The 19374-nt window shown below is 64.2% G+C and overlaps 8 protein-coding genes across 8 annotated transcripts; 5 read left to right on the top strand and 3 right to left on the bottom strand.

Annotated features, from left to right (window-relative positions):
* Positions 1–153: 153 nt before the first annotated feature.
* Positions 154–7758, bottom strand: POL2 (DNA polymerase epsilon catalytic subunit; the record flags this gene model as incomplete). The annotated part of the gene is made up of 14 exons (XM_076646113.1): positions 154–196; positions 327–669; positions 725–4369; positions 4442–5363; positions 5428–5613; positions 5690–5870; positions 5930–6040; positions 6104–6309; positions 6371–6481; positions 6537–6730; positions 6798–7125; positions 7181–7276; positions 7333–7458; positions 7516–7758. The coding sequence occupies 14 exons, from the start codon at positions 7756–7758 to the stop codon at positions 154–156; spliced, it is 6735 nt and encodes a 2244-aa protein (XP_076508392.1).
* Positions 7759–8265: 507 nt separating this feature from the next.
* On the top strand, positions 8266–10956 carry JCM10292_005213 (uncharacterized protein; the record flags this gene model as incomplete). The annotated part of the gene is made up of 6 exons (XM_076646112.1): positions 8266–8268; positions 8343–10034; positions 10090–10424; positions 10493–10738; positions 10808–10846; positions 10932–10956. 6 exons carry the CDS (start codon positions 8266–8268, stop codon positions 10954–10956), a joined length of 2340 nt encoding a protein of 779 aa, XP_076508391.1.
* Positions 10957–11096: 140 nt separating this feature from the next.
* On the bottom strand, positions 11097–12326 carry JCM10292_005212 (uncharacterized protein; the record flags this gene model as incomplete). Its single annotated transcript, XM_076646111.1, has 2 exons — positions 11097–11758; positions 11813–12326. 2 exons carry the CDS (start codon positions 12324–12326, stop codon positions 11097–11099), a joined length of 1176 nt encoding a protein of 391 aa, XP_076508390.1.
* An 80-nt stretch (positions 12327–12406) lies between these two features.
* JCM10292_005211 (uncharacterized protein) lies at positions 12407–13710 on the top strand (the record flags this gene model as incomplete). The annotated part of the gene is made up of 6 exons (XM_076646110.1): positions 12407–12769; positions 12863–12961; positions 13030–13080; positions 13170–13338; positions 13402–13458; positions 13565–13710. 6 exons carry the CDS (start codon positions 12407–12409, stop codon positions 13708–13710), a joined length of 885 nt encoding a protein of 294 aa, XP_076508389.1.
* Positions 13711–14069: 359 nt separating this feature from the next.
* Positions 14070–14342, top strand: JCM10292_005210 (uncharacterized protein; the record flags this gene model as incomplete). Its single annotated transcript, XM_076646109.1, has 1 exon — positions 14070–14342. One exon carries the CDS (start codon positions 14070–14072, stop codon positions 14340–14342), a length of 273 nt encoding a protein of 90 aa, XP_076508388.1.
* Positions 14343–14778: 436 nt separating this feature from the next.
* On the top strand, positions 14779–15575 carry JCM10292_005209 (uncharacterized protein; the record flags this gene model as incomplete). Its single annotated transcript, XM_076646108.1, has 2 exons — positions 14779–15058; positions 15136–15575. The coding sequence occupies 2 exons, from the start codon at positions 14779–14781 to the stop codon at positions 15573–15575; spliced, it is 720 nt and encodes a 239-aa protein (XP_076508387.1).
* A 574-nt stretch (positions 15576–16149) lies between these two features.
* JCM10292_005208 (aminoglycoside phosphotransferase family protein) lies at positions 16150–17522 on the bottom strand (the record flags this gene model as incomplete). The annotated part of the gene is made up of 3 exons (XM_076646107.1): positions 16150–16833; positions 16892–17214; positions 17519–17522. 3 exons carry the CDS (start codon positions 17520–17522, stop codon positions 16150–16152), a joined length of 1011 nt encoding a protein of 336 aa, XP_076508386.1.
* A 473-nt stretch (positions 17523–17995) lies between these two features.
* JCM10292_005207 (ANP1/MMN9/VAN1 family protein) lies at positions 17996–19325 on the top strand (the record flags this gene model as incomplete). The annotated part of the gene is made up of 5 exons (XM_076646106.1): positions 17996–18694; positions 18758–18842; positions 18903–19066; positions 19136–19226; positions 19321–19325. 5 exons carry the CDS (start codon positions 17996–17998, stop codon positions 19323–19325), a joined length of 1044 nt encoding a protein of 347 aa, XP_076508385.1.
* Between the last annotated feature and the right edge of the window lie 49 nt (positions 19326–19374).

Raw genomic sequence — 19374 nt, 5'->3', positions numbered from 1 at the left:
CTCGCCCCTCTCTCCGCTACATCCGTTTCTCGACGCGTCTCTGGATCCGACTCTCTTTTCCCCTTGTCGCCTCGCCTTTTCCGCCTCGTTCCCTTTTCTCCCTTTTCCCTCGCAAAAGACTCGTTGCAAAGACTCACGTGCTCCGCGCTTTCCTTATTGCTGACTTCTCCCGTCAGTCGCGAGAGATGACGCGCGGCTGATGATGGCAACAAGGAACGACTACGAGCAAAGACACGACATCTAGGCAGGGTTGCGAAAGGGAGAGACTCTGCAAGATGACGAGGTCAGTCACGAGTGGGCGCGGGCGGACGCGCAGAGAGACGCACCATTGGACGACGTCGCGGAGCCAGTCGACGACGGAGGAGAGGATGGTGAGCTTGTGGAAGTCGGCGACATTGGCCGTAACCTGCAGACGCTTGGCGAGCTCCTGCTTCGTCTCGGACATGCGGTACTCGCCCGAACAGTCGCAGCTCGCGCGCAGGTTCTCGGCCTTCATCGTCTTGCACTTGCCGCAGCGCAGGTCCTGCAACTGATACGAGACGATGCGGCGCTGCAGCGCGTCGACGACGAGCGCCTCGATGGCCGCGCGGTCGTACTCTGCCGAGCAGCGCTCGCACTGCCACGGCTGATCCTTCACGAGGAAGGCGATGTTGCGGCACAGGTCGAGGTCTGCGCGAGTAACGTCAGCTGCGAAGAGGCGCACTGATACGAAGAAGATACGCACCGCGAATCGAGTTGCACGAGCGACAGACGACCATCGGGACCCTGAAGGGCAAGCATGGGTTCTGGAAGATGGCCTCGCGCGCGAACTCGCGCACGCCAATGAGGTCGAGCAGGTTGCGCTTGAGCACGACGACCTCCTCGGCGACGTCGGTCGAGAGCGCGAGGACTGCGCACACCGACTTGATGAACTCGAGGACGGGGTTCTTCAAGCGAAGATGCGAGCCGGGCAGAACAGGGAAGGCGAACGCGTCCGGGTCCTGCTTGTCGGCAAACTGCTCCTTGAGCTTGGCGACGGCCTCGAGAAGCTCGCGCGTGATCGTCTCGCTGACGAGAACTTTGGCCGGGTCGGGCGCATCGTCCTTCCCGTCGCTCTGCAGCGTTTTCCGCGCGGCCGACTCGGCCCCGTTCTGAAGGATGCGCAGAGGGGTGCGAAGCTGGTCGACCTGCTGGCGCTTGGCGACGAGCATGCCGTGCACGAAGAGACCGACGATGGCATTGAAGCTCTCCTGCACGGCAGGCGGGAGGTACGTCGCGATGTTGAACTGGAGCTCGACGTCGACCTTGGCGTTGAGCGGCTGCTCGTCGAGGTCGGGACGGTGACAGATGATGCCGGCCGAGTTGGCGGCATCCATCCAAACGAGCTGATCCCAGAACCGCACGATGTCGAGCTGAACGTAGCGGAAGAGCTCGCGAGTCGTGACAGAAGAGACGATGTAGTTCGCGTAGGCGTAGGCGGTCGACGACGACGGCTTCGACGTGAGAAGGAAGATGCGACCGAAGTCGGCGTGCACGATGTCGGATCCGAGACGGCGGAACTCGGCGAGGAGCTGCGAGAACGTCTTTCGCATGAGGCTGTGCACGAAGCGGTACAGCGCCGGGTCGTACAGCATGGCCGACGGCGAGCTGATCCAGCGCCAGAAGTGCTCGAGCATGAGGCCCCAGTACGAGCCGTCGTTCTTGGCCGCCTCGACGGACCAGGAGCGGACCATGGTGCGAACCATGTTGAACGTCGAAGTCGGAAGAATGGCGTCGCCGAGCACGTGCGGCGCGTGCGCCGCCCCCTTGGCGTAGTCGTCGAGGTTGTGCGCGGCCTCGTCGAGTCCGGCGCCCTCGCCGCCCTCGAGCTCGTACACGAGTGCCGACTGCAGGACAGCGTCGACGGCAAGGTTGCGGACCTCGACCTCGAGACAAGCGTTCGAGTAACATCCGGGCTTACCGATCTCCGGGTTGGTGAGCTCGTCGCCGAGCTGACTCGCATTGGCGTCGGCCTCGCGGCCGCCGAGGTCCGGCCGCCCGCTTGGCGACCACCAAAGAGCGCAGTCAGCCTTGTGCAGGCGGCGCGCAAAGTCGATGTCGGCGAGGAAGAGCGGAACGTCGCGCTCGAGGTTGCAAACGGGCACGTTGAACCGGTCGGCGAGCTCGATGCGCTCGCGGATCCAGACGGACGCGCGCAGGAAATGCTGCACCATGCGGCGGCACGCCGGGACCTGCCACTGAAGGGCGCTCGGGAACGTGCTGTCGGACTGCGAGGACTGAATCGCGACTAAGGGGAAGTTGGCCGCGCCGGGGACGCGTTCGTCGAAGTACGACCGCGACTTGGGCGAGTGGACGACGAGCAGCGAGGCCATGTTCTTCTGGGCCGAGAGCGCAACGAGGTCGCGTGAGATGGCGCGGAGAGCGACGTCCACGGAGCTGGCGTAAGCGACGACAACGTTCATACGGTCGGCGTACTCGAACGCGCCAGTTTCGCGCTTGGCGGCCTTGTCGACTTTGAGGCGCGCATCCTCGGCGTCGCGCCTCTTACGCAGCTGCTCCTCGTAGTACCGGTCGAGGTTCTGCACGTCGCGCGCCTTGCCCCGCTCGACGACGTAGACCTTCGCGGTCCCGGTCGGCATGAAGAGGCCGAAGACGTGGCGGAACTCATTCGTAAGATGCGAGAGGTACGTGTAGCGGAGGTTGCGACCGAGGTCGAGATACTTGCGCCGACTGAGCGTCGTCTCGGCCGGCTTCAGGTCGTCGAGAGTGAAGAAGCGGTCGAGCCCACGCGCGAGCGTAACGCCGCGACGCGTGTCCGGCACGCACGAGGCGCCGAGACGCAGAAGCGCGCGCACGACGAGCGGGACCTGGAGCTCGTACACGCCGTCGACGTTCGGGCCGTTCAGCAGCTCGCCGTACAGCGGCTCGTCACGGATGTAGCTGTCTTCGGACATGGTGAGGCGCACGAGGTTGAGCACGCGCTGCGCACGCGGCAGCGTCCGCGAGATGGCCTCGACTTCGCAATCCTCGGGGAAGACGTTGTCGCCGTCGGGCATCTCGACGAAGTTGACGAGGAATTGGCGGGGGATGCGAAGGCGAACGCTCTGCAGCGTGTCGGCGATTAGGAGCCACACCTTGAACTCGCCGGGACGCTCGACGACGGGCGCGATCTGCACGATGTCCCACGTTGCGGAGGAGAGGAACGTGGAGCGCTGGTGCATCATCGACCCAAGCGCACCGCGTGACGTGCCCGCGAGCGTCGCCGCGCGTTGCGCTTCGAGCATGCCCTTGTGCTGCTCGCGCCAGATCGGGCGCATGTGCGCGACCCATGCCGAATAGCTCTTGGTGATGTCGGGCTTGGGCTTGGGCGGCGGCGGAGTCGGCTCGCGGACGGGGACGACGACCTGCTGCTTCTGCTTCGATGCGAGGTCCTCGACGTCACGGACGACGGGCTTCTGGCGCGCGAACATGTCGTCGAGGCGGTGCTGCTTGAACTTGTCTTCGAGGTTGGCGACCCGGCGGAAGAGCCAGTCGGGGTGGCGGATGCGCGGGACCGGGTTCGAGATCTTTTGCAGCGCGGCGGGGATCGTGATGAGCTTCTGTACAACCGAGCCGAGTCGCTCGATGTAGTAGTCCCAGTCGAGGATCGAGCGGAGGTCGAACTGCTCGAGGCTGTTGTCCTTGAGCCACTTGCGGAGGAAGTGCCGCTTGACGCTCAGCTCGGCGGAGAAGATGGCGACAGGGACCGCGCGCTCGGTGACGGGCGCGCCCGACGGCTTGGCCGAGATGATGAACTTGCACGCGAGACCCTTGTCCTTGACCATCTGCTCGCCGAGGAACTCGGCAAGGCGGCGCGCCGTGCTGATCGACGTCGACTTCTGACCCGCGTACTCGGCGAGCGTCTTGCTCATCGAGCGGTTCTCGGCGATGAGTTCGACGAGCTCGTCGTCCGGCAGACTGACGGCCTTGGTGAAGAGGACGTCGAGCCACTTGTCGGCGACGGCAGCGACGGCGGCGTAGCAGTCCTCGAGCGTTCCGCCAAGGAGGAATTTCTCGAAGATTTGCGACTGGAATGTCTTGATGAGCTGGAGCTCCCCGCGGCGCTTGACCTCGAACCCCTTGAGCTCGGCGAGGCTGCCGTCCTCGTTGAAGACGGCGTAGCGTTTCTTGAGCAGCTTGTCCTCCTCCTTCGACGAGGGCAGGATCATGGCGCGGTACGGGCCGTCGAGCTCGAAGAAGATCGAGTTCTCCTCGCGCACGATGGCGCGGCCATCGGGACCTTCCTCGTGGTACTGGTCGTTCGTAAAGTCCTTGTGGACGATGTGGTTGAGCATCGTGCACGGGTACGACAGCGGGAACTTGCCGCCGTTCTTGAGCTTGAACGAGAAGCCTACGCGGAGCGGTTTGCGAAGGTCAGCATGCGGACACTCGGCAGCCCGCAACTCGGTGAGGTAGGACGCACCATCGGGGAAAGTGCTCGGGAGCATGCACCAGATACCGTCCGTGTCGAGCTCGAGCGGGCGGCCGATCTGCTCGACGAGCTTGCGCGCCATCTGAATGATGCTGGCGCCCGTGAGGCAGGTGATGCCGGCCATCTCCATCGAGTGCCAGCGCGCGCCCTTGCGCATGACGTAGCCGTAGAACGAGTTGAGGATACACTTGTGCGCGAGCTGGAGCGAGTCGTACAGGACGATCATGGCCTTGGCCTCGACGATCTCGGGGACCGACCCGCCGGCGGTGGCCTTGTCGAGATTCTTCTTCCAGTCCTTGTGGAGGCCCTTGTACGTGTAGCGGCGGTCGCGGAACGTGCGCACCGTGTTGATGTAGAAAGGGTTCTCGCGCTGGCAGATGATCGTCTCCTTGGTCTCGATCTTGGTCTCCTTCGTCTTGGCGTAGACCTTGCGCGAGTAGTCGCCGAGGCGCTTGTGCAGCAGCGACGTCTGCTCCGACGGCGCGAGCTCGGCGAAGCGGCGCTCGGGCTTGCCCGGCCACTTGGGCGGGAAGTGCTCGTTCTCGAGCGCGTTGCGGATCATCTTGTACTCGCCGAGCGACGCCGGGAAATACTCGCCGCGCCAGGCCCACTTCATGCGCCGCTGGCACTGCTTGCCCGGGCGGTTGAAGTCGCACGCGGCGCAGTCGGCCTCGGTCACGACCGAGTCGGGCTGGAGACGGTTCGACAACATGATGTTGGGGTACATGGCGGCGACGTCGAGATGGTAGATGAGCGGCGTGTCCTGGCGCAGCGGCTTGTCGCGCAGCTCCTCGAGCATGGCGACGATCTGGCCGCGCACTTCGTCGTAGTTTACGACGTCGTCGAGCGGAATTGGCTTCGAGCCCTCCTTGGCGAGAGCGAACTGGAGTGCGTCGTCGAGGTCGTCGATGAGCTGGAGACGAGATCTCCATCAGTTCGAGCTGCGGGAAGACAGCAGGAGGGCAAGGGGAACTCACACCCTGAATCGCACTCGGCACAATCTTGAAGTCGGTCGAGATGTCGCTGCGGAAGACGCCGGCCTCGAGCGCCTCGACGTGTCCACCAACGTACGTCTCCGACTCGAGCAGGTGGCCGTCGTACATGTTGTTATGCGACTCGACGTGCCGGTTCGGGTAGACAACATTGCCTTGGTACGCCTCAACCTGCGATTCGGACAGCAAGAGTCCATCAGCCTGAGCCATGCGAAGGACGATGGCGAAAGAGTGAAGCGGAACGCACCATGAGGAGGGTCTCGCACAGCGTGCCCGACCCCTTGCGCAGGACTTCGTCCGGGTTGAGCGGGATGATGTTGCACAGCGAGAAGACGAACGGGTGCACGTATTTCATGTAGAGGTAGTAGGTCGCGACGGCGTCCGAAACCGAGTATTGCGCGAGCGTCTGCGGCTGCTCGGCGGCGTAGCTGCGCGCATCGAGCGCGTCAGCGCGAGACTCGGCGCGAAGCAGCAGAAGGGAGCATACGGTGTCATGAGCTCTGGGTCGAGCTCGATGGGGTTGTAGCCGAGTTTGGCGACCGTGACAGCCTTGAGACCCTGACTGCCCTGCGGGAGGTACGAGTCGCGCTTGACCCACCTGCGGCAGGAACAGACGCGTCAGCCCAGATCAACGTGTTAATTGGAGCGAGCTCAGGCGTACCGGAAGCAGTCCATGTGGACGCAAGAGCGGCTCTTGAATTCGTCCTCCGAGTCCTTGGCGAAGCCAATCTCCTTGTACATGTCGATGCCGTGCACGTTTGCGCGGGCGAGGAGGAACGGAAAGTCGAACGAGTCACCGTTGTAGGTCGCGCAGACGGTCGGGCGCGCTTCGCGGAAGTGCTCGAAGAAGCGCCGGATCGTTGCGGGCTGCAGGGAAAGAAGCGGGTCAGTCCCGAACACATGCACGCCCGAGATGTACTGCACGTACCTCGTCGGCCTCGTTGAAGATGGTAAACGGGCCCTCGTAGTCGGGCTTGGGCGTGTACTCGAAGTCCTCGATGTCGGCGCCGACGATCTCGCGGTTCGTGATGAGAAAGCCCTGTACGGTGAGTGTCAGCGCGAATCCGGCCCTGATGTCAGGTCTACGGACGGACCTGGCCGTCAATCATGTACGAGATCATCATGACCTGGTCGGTGAGCTGGTCGGGGAACTTGAGCGGAGCCTTGGTCGTCTCGATGTCGAACGCCATGACGACGGGCTCGGCACGCGCGACTCGCTCCTCGAGGTGTCGTAGCGAGACTTCGCCCATGTCGGCGGTCACCTCGTACCACAGCCCGACTCGCACGTCTGCGCGCGAGGTTAGCGAGTGAGCTACGGAGGAAGAGGAGAGAACGAGGAAGGGAGCGAGACGCACTCTTGTCGATCGCGACGCGAAGGTAGTACGGCACGTCGTATTCTCGAATGTCGAGTATCGAGTCGGGCGGGTTGCTCGGTGCCTGCTGTCCCGCTCCGCCACCCTTGACGAACCCTTCGCTGTGCCCGAACCCGTCCTCCATGTCGTAGTCCATCGCGGCATAGCTGGTCTCGCCCGCAATGACCTCGGCGTACGTGTCGACCGCGTCGAGCATCTCGCGGTTCTTCGTCGCGATGGGCAGGAGTTCGCGCCGGACGGTGAAGAGGTCCGCTTGGTTGCGGAAGTGGAGCGCGATGTACTCGCGGCGGTACCCCATCAGGTGGTTCGGCTGCGCTTCACGCCGTCAGCTGACTGGATGAGACGAGCGAGCGAGGGTGACGCACCAGCTTGAGGTCCTCCTTTCGTTTCCGCTGGACTTTGGTGATGAGGTCCTCGTATTTCCGCATGAGCCACTCCTCGACGGCGCCCTCGTGCCCGCTCTGTGGACGTGATCGTCAGCTCGTGCTCAGCGAGTGAGCAAACGAAAGGAACGCACCCTCGTCGCGATGTAGAAGTACGGCTCGTACGTGAGCGTGCTCTTGAACATGCCGCCGTCGTCCTGAATGAAGTAGTAGTCGACGCCTGCGCGGCCCGAATTCTTGCCCTCGTCAAGCACGAGTGTCTGTTCACGGTCATGCGTCAGCACGCCGTGTCAATCCCGAGCAAGACCAGTACGCACCTCCTTCATGTTGACGAGCCAGCCCTGTCGGCTTGCGCCCTCCTGAAACTTGGGAAAGCCAAGCTTCTCGTCCAGCTCGTCCCACACACGGGCATCGTCGAGGCGATCGTCGTCCCTCGTGCCCTCGGTGAGCGTCTTGAGGACGGTTCCGCCGGTGTGGCCGCCTCGCCCGCGACCCCTGCCGCGGAAGCTCGACCCGCCGCCACGACGAGAGGTCGGGTACTTGTTGAAGGGGCGACCCATGCCCTGTGCGCTGGTGGTGAAAGCGTGCGCCGGTCGAGGTCAAGGGCGAGAGGTGCAGAGCTGGTCGTCGAAAGGAGGGAGCTGGGCGAGGGTGTGTCGCGTTGCTCGACGCGTTCAGAAAGGTGCTCGAGCTGCTCGCTCTGTCTGCAGCTCTCAGAGAGCGCGAGCGGGAGGTGCGAAGACGCGAGGCGAGATTGCCTGCGCGTCCCGACGCGTCTCAGACAGCGTCGACGCCGCCTCGAACCCCGACAGCCTGCAGCGCTTCCTCGAGCGCGGAGGTCGACTTGCCGAGAGCACTGCAGGCGCACTAGCGTGCCAGGCAGGCTCGCACGAACAGACGCGCTTTGACCTCTTTGCTTCCGCTCGATCGGGCCCGTCCGCTCTTCGAGCTCTTTCCCTCGTCCTGCGCTAGTCTTGTACGACTTCCGAGTGCCACTGCGCTCTACTGTGGCCAAGAGACGGCCGCGCTGCTGCCATCAGCTCGACAGGGGCGATCCTCCGCCCACCATGGTAAGGATCCCGCGATTCGGTTCTCGTCAGTTGCATTGGTGCGAGCCAGGCTGTGCTGACTCGCACCATGACAGCTGTTCTCATCTAGCGTCTGGCACTCCGTCGAGTCGCGCTACGCTGCGCTCCCGCCCTTCGTCCTCGTCGCTCGCCCGAAGGAGTTCGCCGTCCAGACCTCGCCAGACGCACCCTCTCGCCTCGAGACAGCTTTGCAGGGCATTCGCACACCTGCTCCAGCCGACTACGACCTTGGGCGCCAGTACGGCGAGACGCGAGGGGTCGCGCGGGTCGTCTCCAACGAGCCGCTCTTCCGACTCTTCGAACTCGCCATCGATGACATTGCTGCCGATGGCTCGCGCGAATGGCTCGAGCCCGGGACTGCCCTTCCGACCGACCCGAGCAGCTCGACGGCCGTCCTTGGCGCGTCTGAGCGAGACTTGAGAGGCTGGTTTCAGCGTAATTTCGGCCCGCTCGTCTCGATCCTGCCGCAAGGTCTCGCCGGCAATGCAGTGCACCTCGTCGGCGACCAGCACACCGCAGCCACCGGTAAGGTCGACCTTGTCACCGCCGAGTCTGAAGTAGTCGACGGCCATCTCGTATTCGCACACGATACGCTCGACGTCATGTTCCAGCTCGAACTCGACGGGCTGCTGAGTCGCAACCAGCTGCGCTCGCTGTTTGATGCGAGCAAAGGCGCCGACGGCAAGGGCGTCGACTTTGTCGTGGCCGGAACCGCAGACCCTCTTGCCAGCTCTTCCCCTCCGCCTCTTACAGCCGCAACTTCCGCCCCACCGCTGGCCGTCGCGCTGTCCTCGCCCGCCTCGCAGTCGCAGCTTGGCTCAACTCCGTCGCCTGCAACCCGGACGACGGGTCCGTCGCGACAAAGCGGCGACGGCCTCGACGCACCTGACGCAGCGCAGGCGCCGCGACCGAGCAAGTTCGGCGCAGGCGTACGCTTGCTGTCGGGCGCGTTGTCGAAGATGGGTCTCACGAGCTCGGCCAAGAAGCGGCAGGGACAAGTCGAGAGCGAGTCGCTCGCTGCTGACATCTCGTCGGCGGCCGACGCTTCCGCTCTTGCCGACTCGACGCAGACGCCTCTGCCTCTCAGCAACCTCCAGACGTCGGCGCAGCCGCAAGTCGGCGTCGAGAATCGCGAGTCGGGCACCTCGAAGAAGCGCCAGCGCCAGCGTGTCGACTACGGGCTCGCGCCGGGCGGGGTCTTCTCCTGTCGGTACCGGGACCAGCTATCGGACGACGACAACAAGGTCGACGCGATCCTGCAGCAGGTCGCCGTCGCGCTGCTCGAGCGGGAAGTCCGCCTCGAGCGCGCCGCCGCCGACGGGGCCACGGAGGCGCGCATCGACGGCCAGCCGCTCGTCATCGCTACCGAAACTTTGGTACTACCAATCTTCTACTTTGGTCGCGAGCTGCATCTCGGGGAACCGCGCCCGCTGAAGGAGGCGCTCGGGCTCGTCTCCGCTCTTCACCTCTGGCGCACTGGGCGCGCCGCTCGCCTCGGACTCGACCTGCCCGACGACCCTGCTGCCCTGCTGCAGCTCGCTCTCAAGCGTGCGGACGACATTGGCGACGCCATGGGCTCTCGTGATTCGGAGAGTGGCCACACTCGCGCGTCGAGTGTCTCGTCCGCCACCACGACCGGCACAGTGAAGCCGCCCACGACGACCACGCAGAAGAGCCGACCTCCGGTTGCCATGGCGCCTCTCGCGGCGCAGTTCCGACTCAATCTCATGCTCGGAAGCATCGCCTTCGTGCGTTGGCTCGCTTTCTCTGCTGGCAGACATGGACTGAGGGCGTTGCCCACAGACCAAGACATCCACTACGTTCGCGCCCTCGTCCTCGAGCGCTGCAACCACTACCGTCATGCCCGATCGACGTCTTCAGGCACGTGACGGCTGCACCGTCCTCCTCGACAGCTCGCTCGGCGTCGTCTTCAAGATCTTCGACGAGGACGGCGAGCACTACTACGACGGTCGCCGCGAAGAGTCGGTCAACGCGAAGCTGGTACAGACGCACCCGGAGGGCGCGCTCAGCAAGATCCTCCCGCCGTACCTCGGCTCGTGGTGCAGCGAATCGCACCTTCTGCTGGCGTTCAAGGTCGACACCGGCGTGCCTTTCAAGGACTGGGTCGATGCAGCCGAGTACGTCGTTGTCATGCGCGCTTAGCGGGACGGTGCTGATTTTGGGTGCTTCTCTCTCTCTACGACAGGCACAAGGGCGCAATCCTCGAGGCCGTCTCGTACTTCCACTCGCTCGGGCTCACCCACGGCAACCTCCAACCGCAGAACATGCTCCTCCAGAAGGACGGCACCGTTCACCTGATCGACCTCGAGCAGGCCGTCTTCCGGGAGCCGGAGAAGTGTCGCCTCTACCTGCAGGAGGGCGAGTTCAAGCATGTCGAGAGCAAGCTCGACCGCCCGGACCATGCAGACGCCGGGGACGCGATCAGAATGTGGTACGGGGACTGTGCGTCGTCCGTTTGAACGAGGATGTCGAATTCCGCTGATGTTGCTCGTCGTGACAGGATCCCGACCCTCTTCCCGCTTTTTCTCGACTGTCTCGAGTTTACTCTGTCGTCTCGTTTCTGTTGTGTGCTTTGCCGTTCATCACCATGCCCGCTCACATTGCGAATCGCACCGCAACCACAGCCGCAACCAGGTCCTCCTGGCATGAACTCTCTACGCTGCAGTGCAGACGGGTATCCAAGCAGTACTTCACAGCAGCATCCACCACGAGAGGAGACCAGGAAAGAGAAACGGGCAGAGAATACAACAACAAATACGTGCGTCGACCGTCACGCCGCTCGCAGCCGCTCAAAACTCGTCGTCGCTCCACCCCTCGTCGCCGAGCAGCGCCGCGGCGCTCAACGCCTCGACCTCCTTCTGCGCGAGCTCCTCCAGCGCGCGCTGCTTCGAGGGCGAGAGGGCGCGCTGCGACGCGCGCGACGTGTGCAGGATGAGCGACGACGGGCGCCGCGCTGGCGGTTGTGCGGCGGGCGCGGGTCGTGAACGAGGTGAGGGCGCAGCGAGGGGCGCTTTCCGCCTCGCGGCGGGGGCTGGTGGCCGGGAAGAAGGTGCGGCGGGAGCACCGGGCGCGGCAGCGGCGGCGGCGGGCGCGAGAGAAGAGGGCGGGGTGGGGACGAGAACTGACTCGTCGAGCTGCGAGAGCGCAAGCTCGAAAGACTCGTCGAGGTCGTCGAAGAACGAGTCTTCGTCCTCTACGCTGATCGTGGCCGTCGAGATGGTTTTGGCGAGCGCAGGAAGAGCGGGAGGTGCGCGAGCGGGAGGAGGCGGAGCGGCTGGCGGAGGAGCCGACTTCTTTCTGGGTGATGGCGACGTCCGAGACAGGGACGGCTTGGACGCTCCGAGGCTGAGCGTTGTTTGCGCAGTGCGACCAGCTCGGGCTGGAGTGCGCCGGAAAGGGGTCGTCGAGCCGGACGCGAGGTTGGCGTTCGGCGAAGGTCGCAGTGGTTCGCCTGCGAAAATGCCCAGTCAGTTATGGTCCGATGTCAGGACAGAGAGCAATGCACGCTTCGCTACCTCGACATTGGCCGCCTTGCCCTTGCCCTTCGTTCCCTGCGCCGTCCGGTCCTCCCTCGACGTGCTACTCGTCTTCCCGACCGCCGGGCTGACGATTCCCGCCGCGCGCGCATTCACCTTCATGGCGAGCTGGCTGACCATTTCGAGCGTGCGGGCGTCGAGGGGCTGGCTCGAGGGCTCTGCGGCGCCCCTCCTGCCCGGCTTGCGCTTCTTGCGCTGGCGCAGCGCGCGGGTCGACCCTCCTGCGGCCGACCCCGAGGGGCTAGGAAGCGCTGCCGCGGTGGTCGTACGCTTCGGCTTCGGTGTCGCGGACGCTGCTGCAGGCGCTTGTGGGCCGAGGGAGGGCGAGGGAGCACCGCTGCGCTGCGAGGGTCGTCGGCGAGGAGACGACGTCGAGGCGGCAGAGGTCGACGAGCCCTGCTTGGGCGCAAAGAGGGACGGCGTGTCCCAGTAGACGTAGCAGCCTTGCTCGTCGCCCTCGTCGTCGTCCCAGCAGCCGTCCATCGCGCCGTTTGACCCCGAGTTCGCTCAACACGAAGAGGGCGACTCGCGCTGACACGACCGCAAGCGAGCAGATGCGAGCTATGTGGCACAGTGAGCAGCTGAATCAGAGCCGTCTGGACTTTGTCGAGCACTCTGCGAGGCTTGTGAGCGATGTCGGCGAACGAAGCGGGCGCGCGCTCATCGTGCATCGCCTCCCGGCGTCCGCGAGTCCGCCGCTCCAGTCTCGAGCCATGGCGCGGTCCAACTCGAAAGTTCCATGTACAGGCCAAAGCACGGCGTGCCTCTCAACGCCATCCCGCCGCATCCCGCGCTGCACCGCCCTGACCCGCGCCGCTCGAATCTGCCTTGCGACTCGTTCTCGCCCGACCCGCAGCCGCAGCCCGAAGAAAAACAGAAGCCGCGCACTCAACTTCTTGAAGGAGAAGGGACCCCAGACGAGCATCGTGCGTGCAGCCCCGTCCTGCCCAGTCCCCTCGAGGGTGCTCGCTGAGCGCTTCCTTCCGCTTTCCTCCTCGCCTTCTTTCGCAAAATCGCAGACGACCAAGGGCGTGACTGACCAGATCCGCGACGACGAGATCGTGCTGCCAGATGACCCGCGCACCGAGGCCAAGATCGGTTCGGCAATCTGTTGGGTGGTGAGTCTGGCTCGCGGTCGCCTCGTCAGCCAGGCTCGACCAGTACTTGACACCGCTCTCTCCCATAGTCCGGGAAGGTGCACACCTTCACGTCGCCGTTGCGACTCAACGTCAACAAGGTCTACATCCTCTCGATCGACGCGGCCCGCGCAACCGGCTTCCGCGACTCGCTCTACTTCTTCCGCCGCCATCCGCAGGCAACCCGCAGATCCGCAAGCTCACGTGCAATCAGGAGGAGAAGGATCGCCTGATCGAACTCGGCAGGCTCAGCGACAACCTCAAGAGCCGCGCCATCACAGTGCTCAGCGCGAGGAACGTCTTCAAGGTTATGGGCGCGGCCTTTGTCGTGGACGGCAAGTATGTCTTTGACGATTACTGCGAGTTTCACTGTCTGCTTGTACTGCCTCAGGAGATGCAAGCTTACGTCCATCCGTCCGCAGATGAGGGCAAGGCGATTGCGGCAGGGCACAATCGGGCGAGCCAGCCTTTACCGAAGCGTACGACCCCGACAAGGACATGGGCACGCTCGCCACGTTCACGGGCAACGCTCTGCCGGGCGCGTCCTCGCTCGGCCTGAACCACCTCACCGGGCATTTGGGCAAGCCCAAGGCGCCGAGCTCATGTTCGGCACGTCAAGCGGCGGCGTGCAGGCTACCTCGGTTGGGCGGAGGCTGCAGCCTTCCGAGCGCACGTGGGACCCGCTCGCGAAACGGCGGAACCGGCGGCGCACCTCACGTGACAACACTTGATGCTCGAGTATGCGCTCAATGTGCGCGAGATGAACGCCAAGCTCGTTGGCGTCCGACTCGGACGACAAGGGCGAGGTTAAGCCCGACCCTCCAGCGGCGTCCATGTCGCTCGACTCGCAGCTGCCGTCGGCCTTGAACCTTCCTGCACCCGCCGCCTACGCCGCTTCGCCCACACCCGCGGCCCCCTCCCTTTCTCTTCATCGATCTCTACTCCGCCTCGACTACCCGATCGCACACTGCCTCTTTCCCGCCCTTCCCCTCCGTCCTCCCAGGCGCCGCTTCGCTCCCCGCCTGGCGCACCGGCACGTGCGGCCCGGCCCTCGCCCGCTCCCCCGCCGCCGCGGTCAACGAAGCGCCTCATGGTGCGCGTGTACAACCCAATCCGCGGCGTGTACGACCCCGAGACGAACGTCCCGCACGTGTACCCAGCGACGCACCCGCGCGCCGTCGTCGAGTGTGTCCAGGTCGACAAGCGCCCGCGGCTGAGCGATGGCGGCGAGCTTGGAGGTGGAGACGAGCTGCGCGACGCGGCAAAGAAGGCGATGATTACGAGCGTCGAAGCGAGGGCCGACGAGCTTGTGTGGGCCATTGAGAATGGCGGCGAGACGGTGCTGGATGCGATCAAGTCGTAGAGGGGCCGCGGGGACTTGGTAACCGGCTGCTGGGACTTCCCGAGATCGTGCAGCAGGGCATCGTGTTGGCAGGGGCTGACAAGCGTCGAGGCTGCGTTGTGCTTCTCCGCTTGGTCGCAGGCACCACCTTGTGCTGCTGCGAATTTCGCGGTAGGTTATTTACCGACTTCCAATCGGCTGCTGTGCTCGCTCTGCTATACGATCGTGCTTCTCCAAGCTTTAGATGCGTCAGACACGTCTGCTGTCACGGAGTGGGTATGACAGTCTCAAGAGAGAAGGTCAAAGCGGCGCGCGTACACGTCGTCCGTTCATGCTCCTGTCCCTTGTCCTCCTTCCCCTCACTTCGCTGTCTTCGTCTTCCCTGCCTCGCGGTCTATCCATCGTGCGTCCCCTCTTGCTGCGGAGAGGAGCCAAACAGACCGTTCCGCGCTCGCAGATGTCGAAGTTCACGGTCGGCAAGTTCACCTTCGCGGCCGGCAAGACCGACAAGCTCCGCGCCAAGCTTGTACAGACTGCGCCGCAGCTTGCGGCGCCGGCGCTTGTCCAGCCTGCGGCGCCAGCGGTGGGCCAGCCGCAGCCGCCTGTCGCGTCCGCCCGCCAGCAGGCGGAGCAAGCACAGCGCCAGAACGCGCAGGTCTTGGCCGACGCCTGGACCTCGCCTCGCTTCGATTCGTCGCAGAAGTGGGTCGAGGACGCCGCCAAAGCGCCGAAGCAGAGTGAGCACTCCGCTGCTTGCAACGTCGACTCATCCGCCGGCTTGCAGAACGCTGACCAAGACACAACATGCACACAGTCTTCACAATCGTCATCATCCAGGTCGACAAGCGCGTTGCGGTCAACGTGTACCTTGGGTCGTACGACGCGCAGCACCCGCCGGATCGCCCGCACTTCTCCGCCTGGCTGTGCCAGCGCGCGCACGCGGGCTGGTCCCTGTACCGCACCCGTGGCAGCCAGCAGTCGTCGGCGTATGGTGTAAAGGACACCCTTAGCGAAGCTGAGGAGGGTGCCGTCAAGTACGTCGCGGCGCTCGAAGAGGAGGACGGGTTGCCGCTCTTCCGACACCTCGACAAGCTCCCGCTCGACCCACAGGGACTGCGCGGCTACGCAAAGAACGAGTACCCGACAATCGACGAGGTGATCAACTACGTCTTCAAGAGCGACGGGGTCTACATCATGCCGTCGACCGCCGACGTGCTCGAGACGATCTCGACGCGGATCAAGGCCTTGGGGTAGATCAGACCAGTTGCTACAACAGCATCGATGCCTGGAACGTGAGCGGCTTTGACAACCAGTTGCATGCGCCGAACTTTCTCGAGTGGAAAGACCTAACGAAAGGAAGCAGTCGATGAGCGGGACACCAGCCGCCGGGACCAAGCCGGGACTAGCCAGAGCGAGCCAAATCAAGCTTGAGACCATTCATTCACACAGTTTACGCTTTGACAACGGCCAGATCTGCTGAGATGAGAAGGGGAGCAGGAAGGCATCTTGGCGAGATTCCGCCGCCGCGATGAGAAGGCCATCGAGCGGGACTCGCAGAGGAAAGAACGGCACAGTTGCACAGCGTTCCGCGCAGCGTTCTGGATGCTACGGTGCATTCTGCACAAATGCACAGGAAATGGGGTCAGTGCGACAAGACTGGCTGACGGTGAGGAAAGGAGAACGCCCATTTCCGGGCAAAGTGCGGCCGTCCTTCGCCTCTCGCGTACCAGAACTTCGTTTCCGTGCCTGACTGACCTAGTGAGCTCATTGGAGGGGGGATTGTCGCTTCACCAGCGGACATTGCCGTGTTGTTGGACCGGGAAAGCCTTCAGCGATACAGGCTAAAGTACAGCGCCAACCACCTCTTTGCCTCGCCCATCCCGCCACACAGCGCCGCGGCGACCTGCACATCGGCGACCTCGTCGTGCGTGTCGGGAAGAAGACCCGGGCGGAAGAAATGCCCGCTCGACACGATTGCGGCGTATCCCTCGACCCAGCGAGGAGCCCATGCGGCGTACTCCCAGTCGATCAGCGCGACGACGGTGCCGTCCGAGGGGCGTACGAGGACGTTGCGCGGAAGGAGGTCGCCGTGGACGAGCGAGATGGGCGACGGCGCCTTGCCAGAGTCGGGCGAGACGAGCTCGCGCAGCGAGGCTGGCAAGCTGCGCCCGTGCCGCAGGCGGTGTATTGCATCGAGCGCGGATTCGAGCTCGGCGACACTGTGGATGGGCGCCTTGAGTGGCAGGAGAGGAGCGTCGTCACATGTGAGGCGCAGCGTGTGCTGCAGGCCAGCATGCGGTCGGTCCACATCGAATGGGCCGAGCTGCGCACCCGATGGCGCAGTGACGCTGCTGAGCTCGTTGGCAATGCTTGAGAGGTGGGCGAGAGCGGCTTGGCGGGACGAGGTCGAGAGCGTCGGCCACTCGTCGGAGAGGGTTCCGCCTGCTATCCACTCTTGATAGATGTACGTCACGCCACCTTCTTGCACGGTACCGTAGACCTGCAGGCCGTACTGCCAATTAGTCGGAGTAGCACAATCGAAAGCGGCTGCATCGACATCCCTCCGGTACTGGAATCGAGGTGTGCTCTCGCACCAAGCGCATGACGGTCGCCTCGCCTACCGAGACGCGCTGCCCGTACTTGATCGCCATATCTACGCCTTGCCACGCCAAGCGTCGTACGACGGCTATGTCCTGCGGCTCGAAGCCGCTGGCAAGGAAGTCGTCCTCGTCCTGGGTGACGAGCGCGCCGTGACTGCGTACGTAAGACGGCGAGGGGAGATTTGTGAGGGCGAGGGGGCGGTCGGATCCGTGCGAAGGCGCTTGGAAAGGCGACTTGGCGACCGACTTCAACGGGAAGCGGGAGGGCGGAGGAGGGGCGGGAGGGAGGCAACCTTCGGAGCGGCCGGGCAAATGTAGTCAGTCTTTTGCCTCTGTAGAGTGCGTGGGACTGGCGCACCGCCTGCGGCTGTAGCTGCGGTTTTGCCATCAAACGGCGCATTCGCTTTGGTGCTTCGAAACCCCCATGAACCGCCGACAAGCGTTCTCGACACGAGGTTGAGCGCAGCTTTGGGTCTCAGTCGCGGCTTCCGAGGCTGCACAGCTGCAGCTTCGGACGACGGGGCCTCCGAGCCTGCGCACAAGCCAAGATTGGCCAAGTTAGATCGCAAGTTCGCGAAATTCGAGCTGCTCACGCACGCATGTCGAGCAGCACGCAATAACCACGTAGACACTCGTGCAGGGAGGAGGGGAACGACGACCACGGTCCTGCGGAGCGAGCGGGCGTTCGGCATCATCGCTCAACCACGGGAATGAGCCCGACCAGCAGGAGACGCACGTTGCGGGAGCACGGCCTGGTTGTCCGAGCAGCTGACGGGAGCAAGGCCTGACGAAGCAGCGGACACAGACTGGCGCCGAGTCGCTGCAAGAACGCGACCAGCGGGCGAGCGTCCGAGGCGCGGAAGGAGGAGCGGCGAGCGCGTCTCGCTGCGACGTCGACCTGTGTGCGCGCGAGGGGAGCCCAGAGGTGCTCAGGAGAGGCTGTAGTGAGCTGGCCTACCCGTCTGCGCTCTTACCGAGCTCATCTCGCTCTTGCCTCGTCGACCCTCGATCATCCTCATCAGCATCCGCTGCCCCGTCCTCACTCGACGCGCCTGGCAGCTGGCAGTGCTTGCAATGGCACGAAGCGCCTACACGAAACCCGCCAACGGTCCCACTCCCGCCCGATCAGCCCGCTCAAGAACCCTCCTCGTCGCACTCGTCGCAGTCGGCGCCGTCTGCCTCACCCTCGTCTGGTTCTCCTTCTCGACCTTCGGCACCAGAAAGGTCAGCCATGGCATCGACATTCAGACGCACGACATGACGCCCATCACGGCCACGGCGCGCGGACCAGCAGCCGGCGAGAAGCTCCTCGTCCTCACGCCGCTCAAGGACGCCGAGCCGTGGCTCGACGAATACTTTGAGAACCTCGGGCGCCTCTCGTACCCGCGCAACCTCATCTCGCTCGCGTTCCTCGTCTCGGACTCGACCGACCGCACCGTTGCCAAGCTGCAGAACCGCGCGCGGCGCCTGTCGCAGCTGCCCAAGGACGAGCAGTACGACAGCATAACGATCCTGCAGAAGGATTTCCACTTCAACCTCGCCGCCGAGGTGCGCCACGGCTTCGAGGGGCAGCCCGTCCGCCGGGCGTTCATCGCCAAGGCGCGAAACTACCTCCTCTCGGCCGCGCTCCGGTGGGACCATGCGTGGGTGCTTTGGCTCGACGTCGACGTCGTGAGGTACGACCCGCACATCCTCGAGGACCTGATGAGCATCGACAAGGACGTCACCGTGCCCAACACGCTGTGGCACCTTCCGCGAAGTTGGGACTTCTGGGTGCGCTCGCAAGGCGCTTCGCACGAGTGGAGTGCATGCTGACCTTTTCATGCACATGCACAGGGCTTCGACCGGAACAACTTTGCCGAAACAGAAGAGTCGCTCGCGCTCCTTCAGAAACTCGGGCCGGACGTCATGCTTGTCGAGGGTGCGAGCTACGGCTTCCTCGCCCCTTTTTGTACGACACTGACGTGTCCGCCATACACAGGCTACCGAGAGCTCATGACGAGCCGCATGCACCTCGTCGACATGCCGACACACCTCGGGCTCGCGTACGTCCCGCTCGACGGGATCGGCTGTACGTTTGCGCTCGTCAAGGCGCAAGTGCACCGCGAGGGTGTGACGTTCCCGACTTTCGTCTTTGAGAACGAGGTGCGCCCCGCGCCGCTTTGTCCGAGGTATCCGCCTCTCGCTCATCTCTGCGCGTACGCACCCACACAGGTCGAGACGGAGGGTTTCGCCAAGCTGGCGAAACGCGCAGGGTTCGAGGTCGTCGGCGTGCCCGGCTTGCTCGCGTTCCACGCGCAGAATCGTGCGTCGTCTTCTTGCATTGCTTCCTGCTCAAGGTTGTCGAGACTGACCTTGACCTCGTGCTTACTCGATGCATCGTCGCACTCCCGCTGCAGACTAAGCATAAGACTAGGTATCTGTCGCATCCTCTACAGACACTGCTACCGCCG

The sequence above is a fragment of the Rhodotorula paludigena genome (assembly GCF_050403205.1).
Source record: "Rhodotorula paludigena JCM10292 DNA, Rt_paludigena_JCM10292v1_ctg3, whole genome shotgun sequence".
NCBI classification, from domain to species: Eukaryota; Fungi; Basidiomycota; class Microbotryomycetes; order Sporidiobolales; family Sporidiobolaceae; genus Rhodotorula; species Rhodotorula paludigena.
The sequence above is the reverse complement of the archived record's forward strand: the minus strand, read 5'-3'. Positions and strand labels throughout refer to the sequence as shown.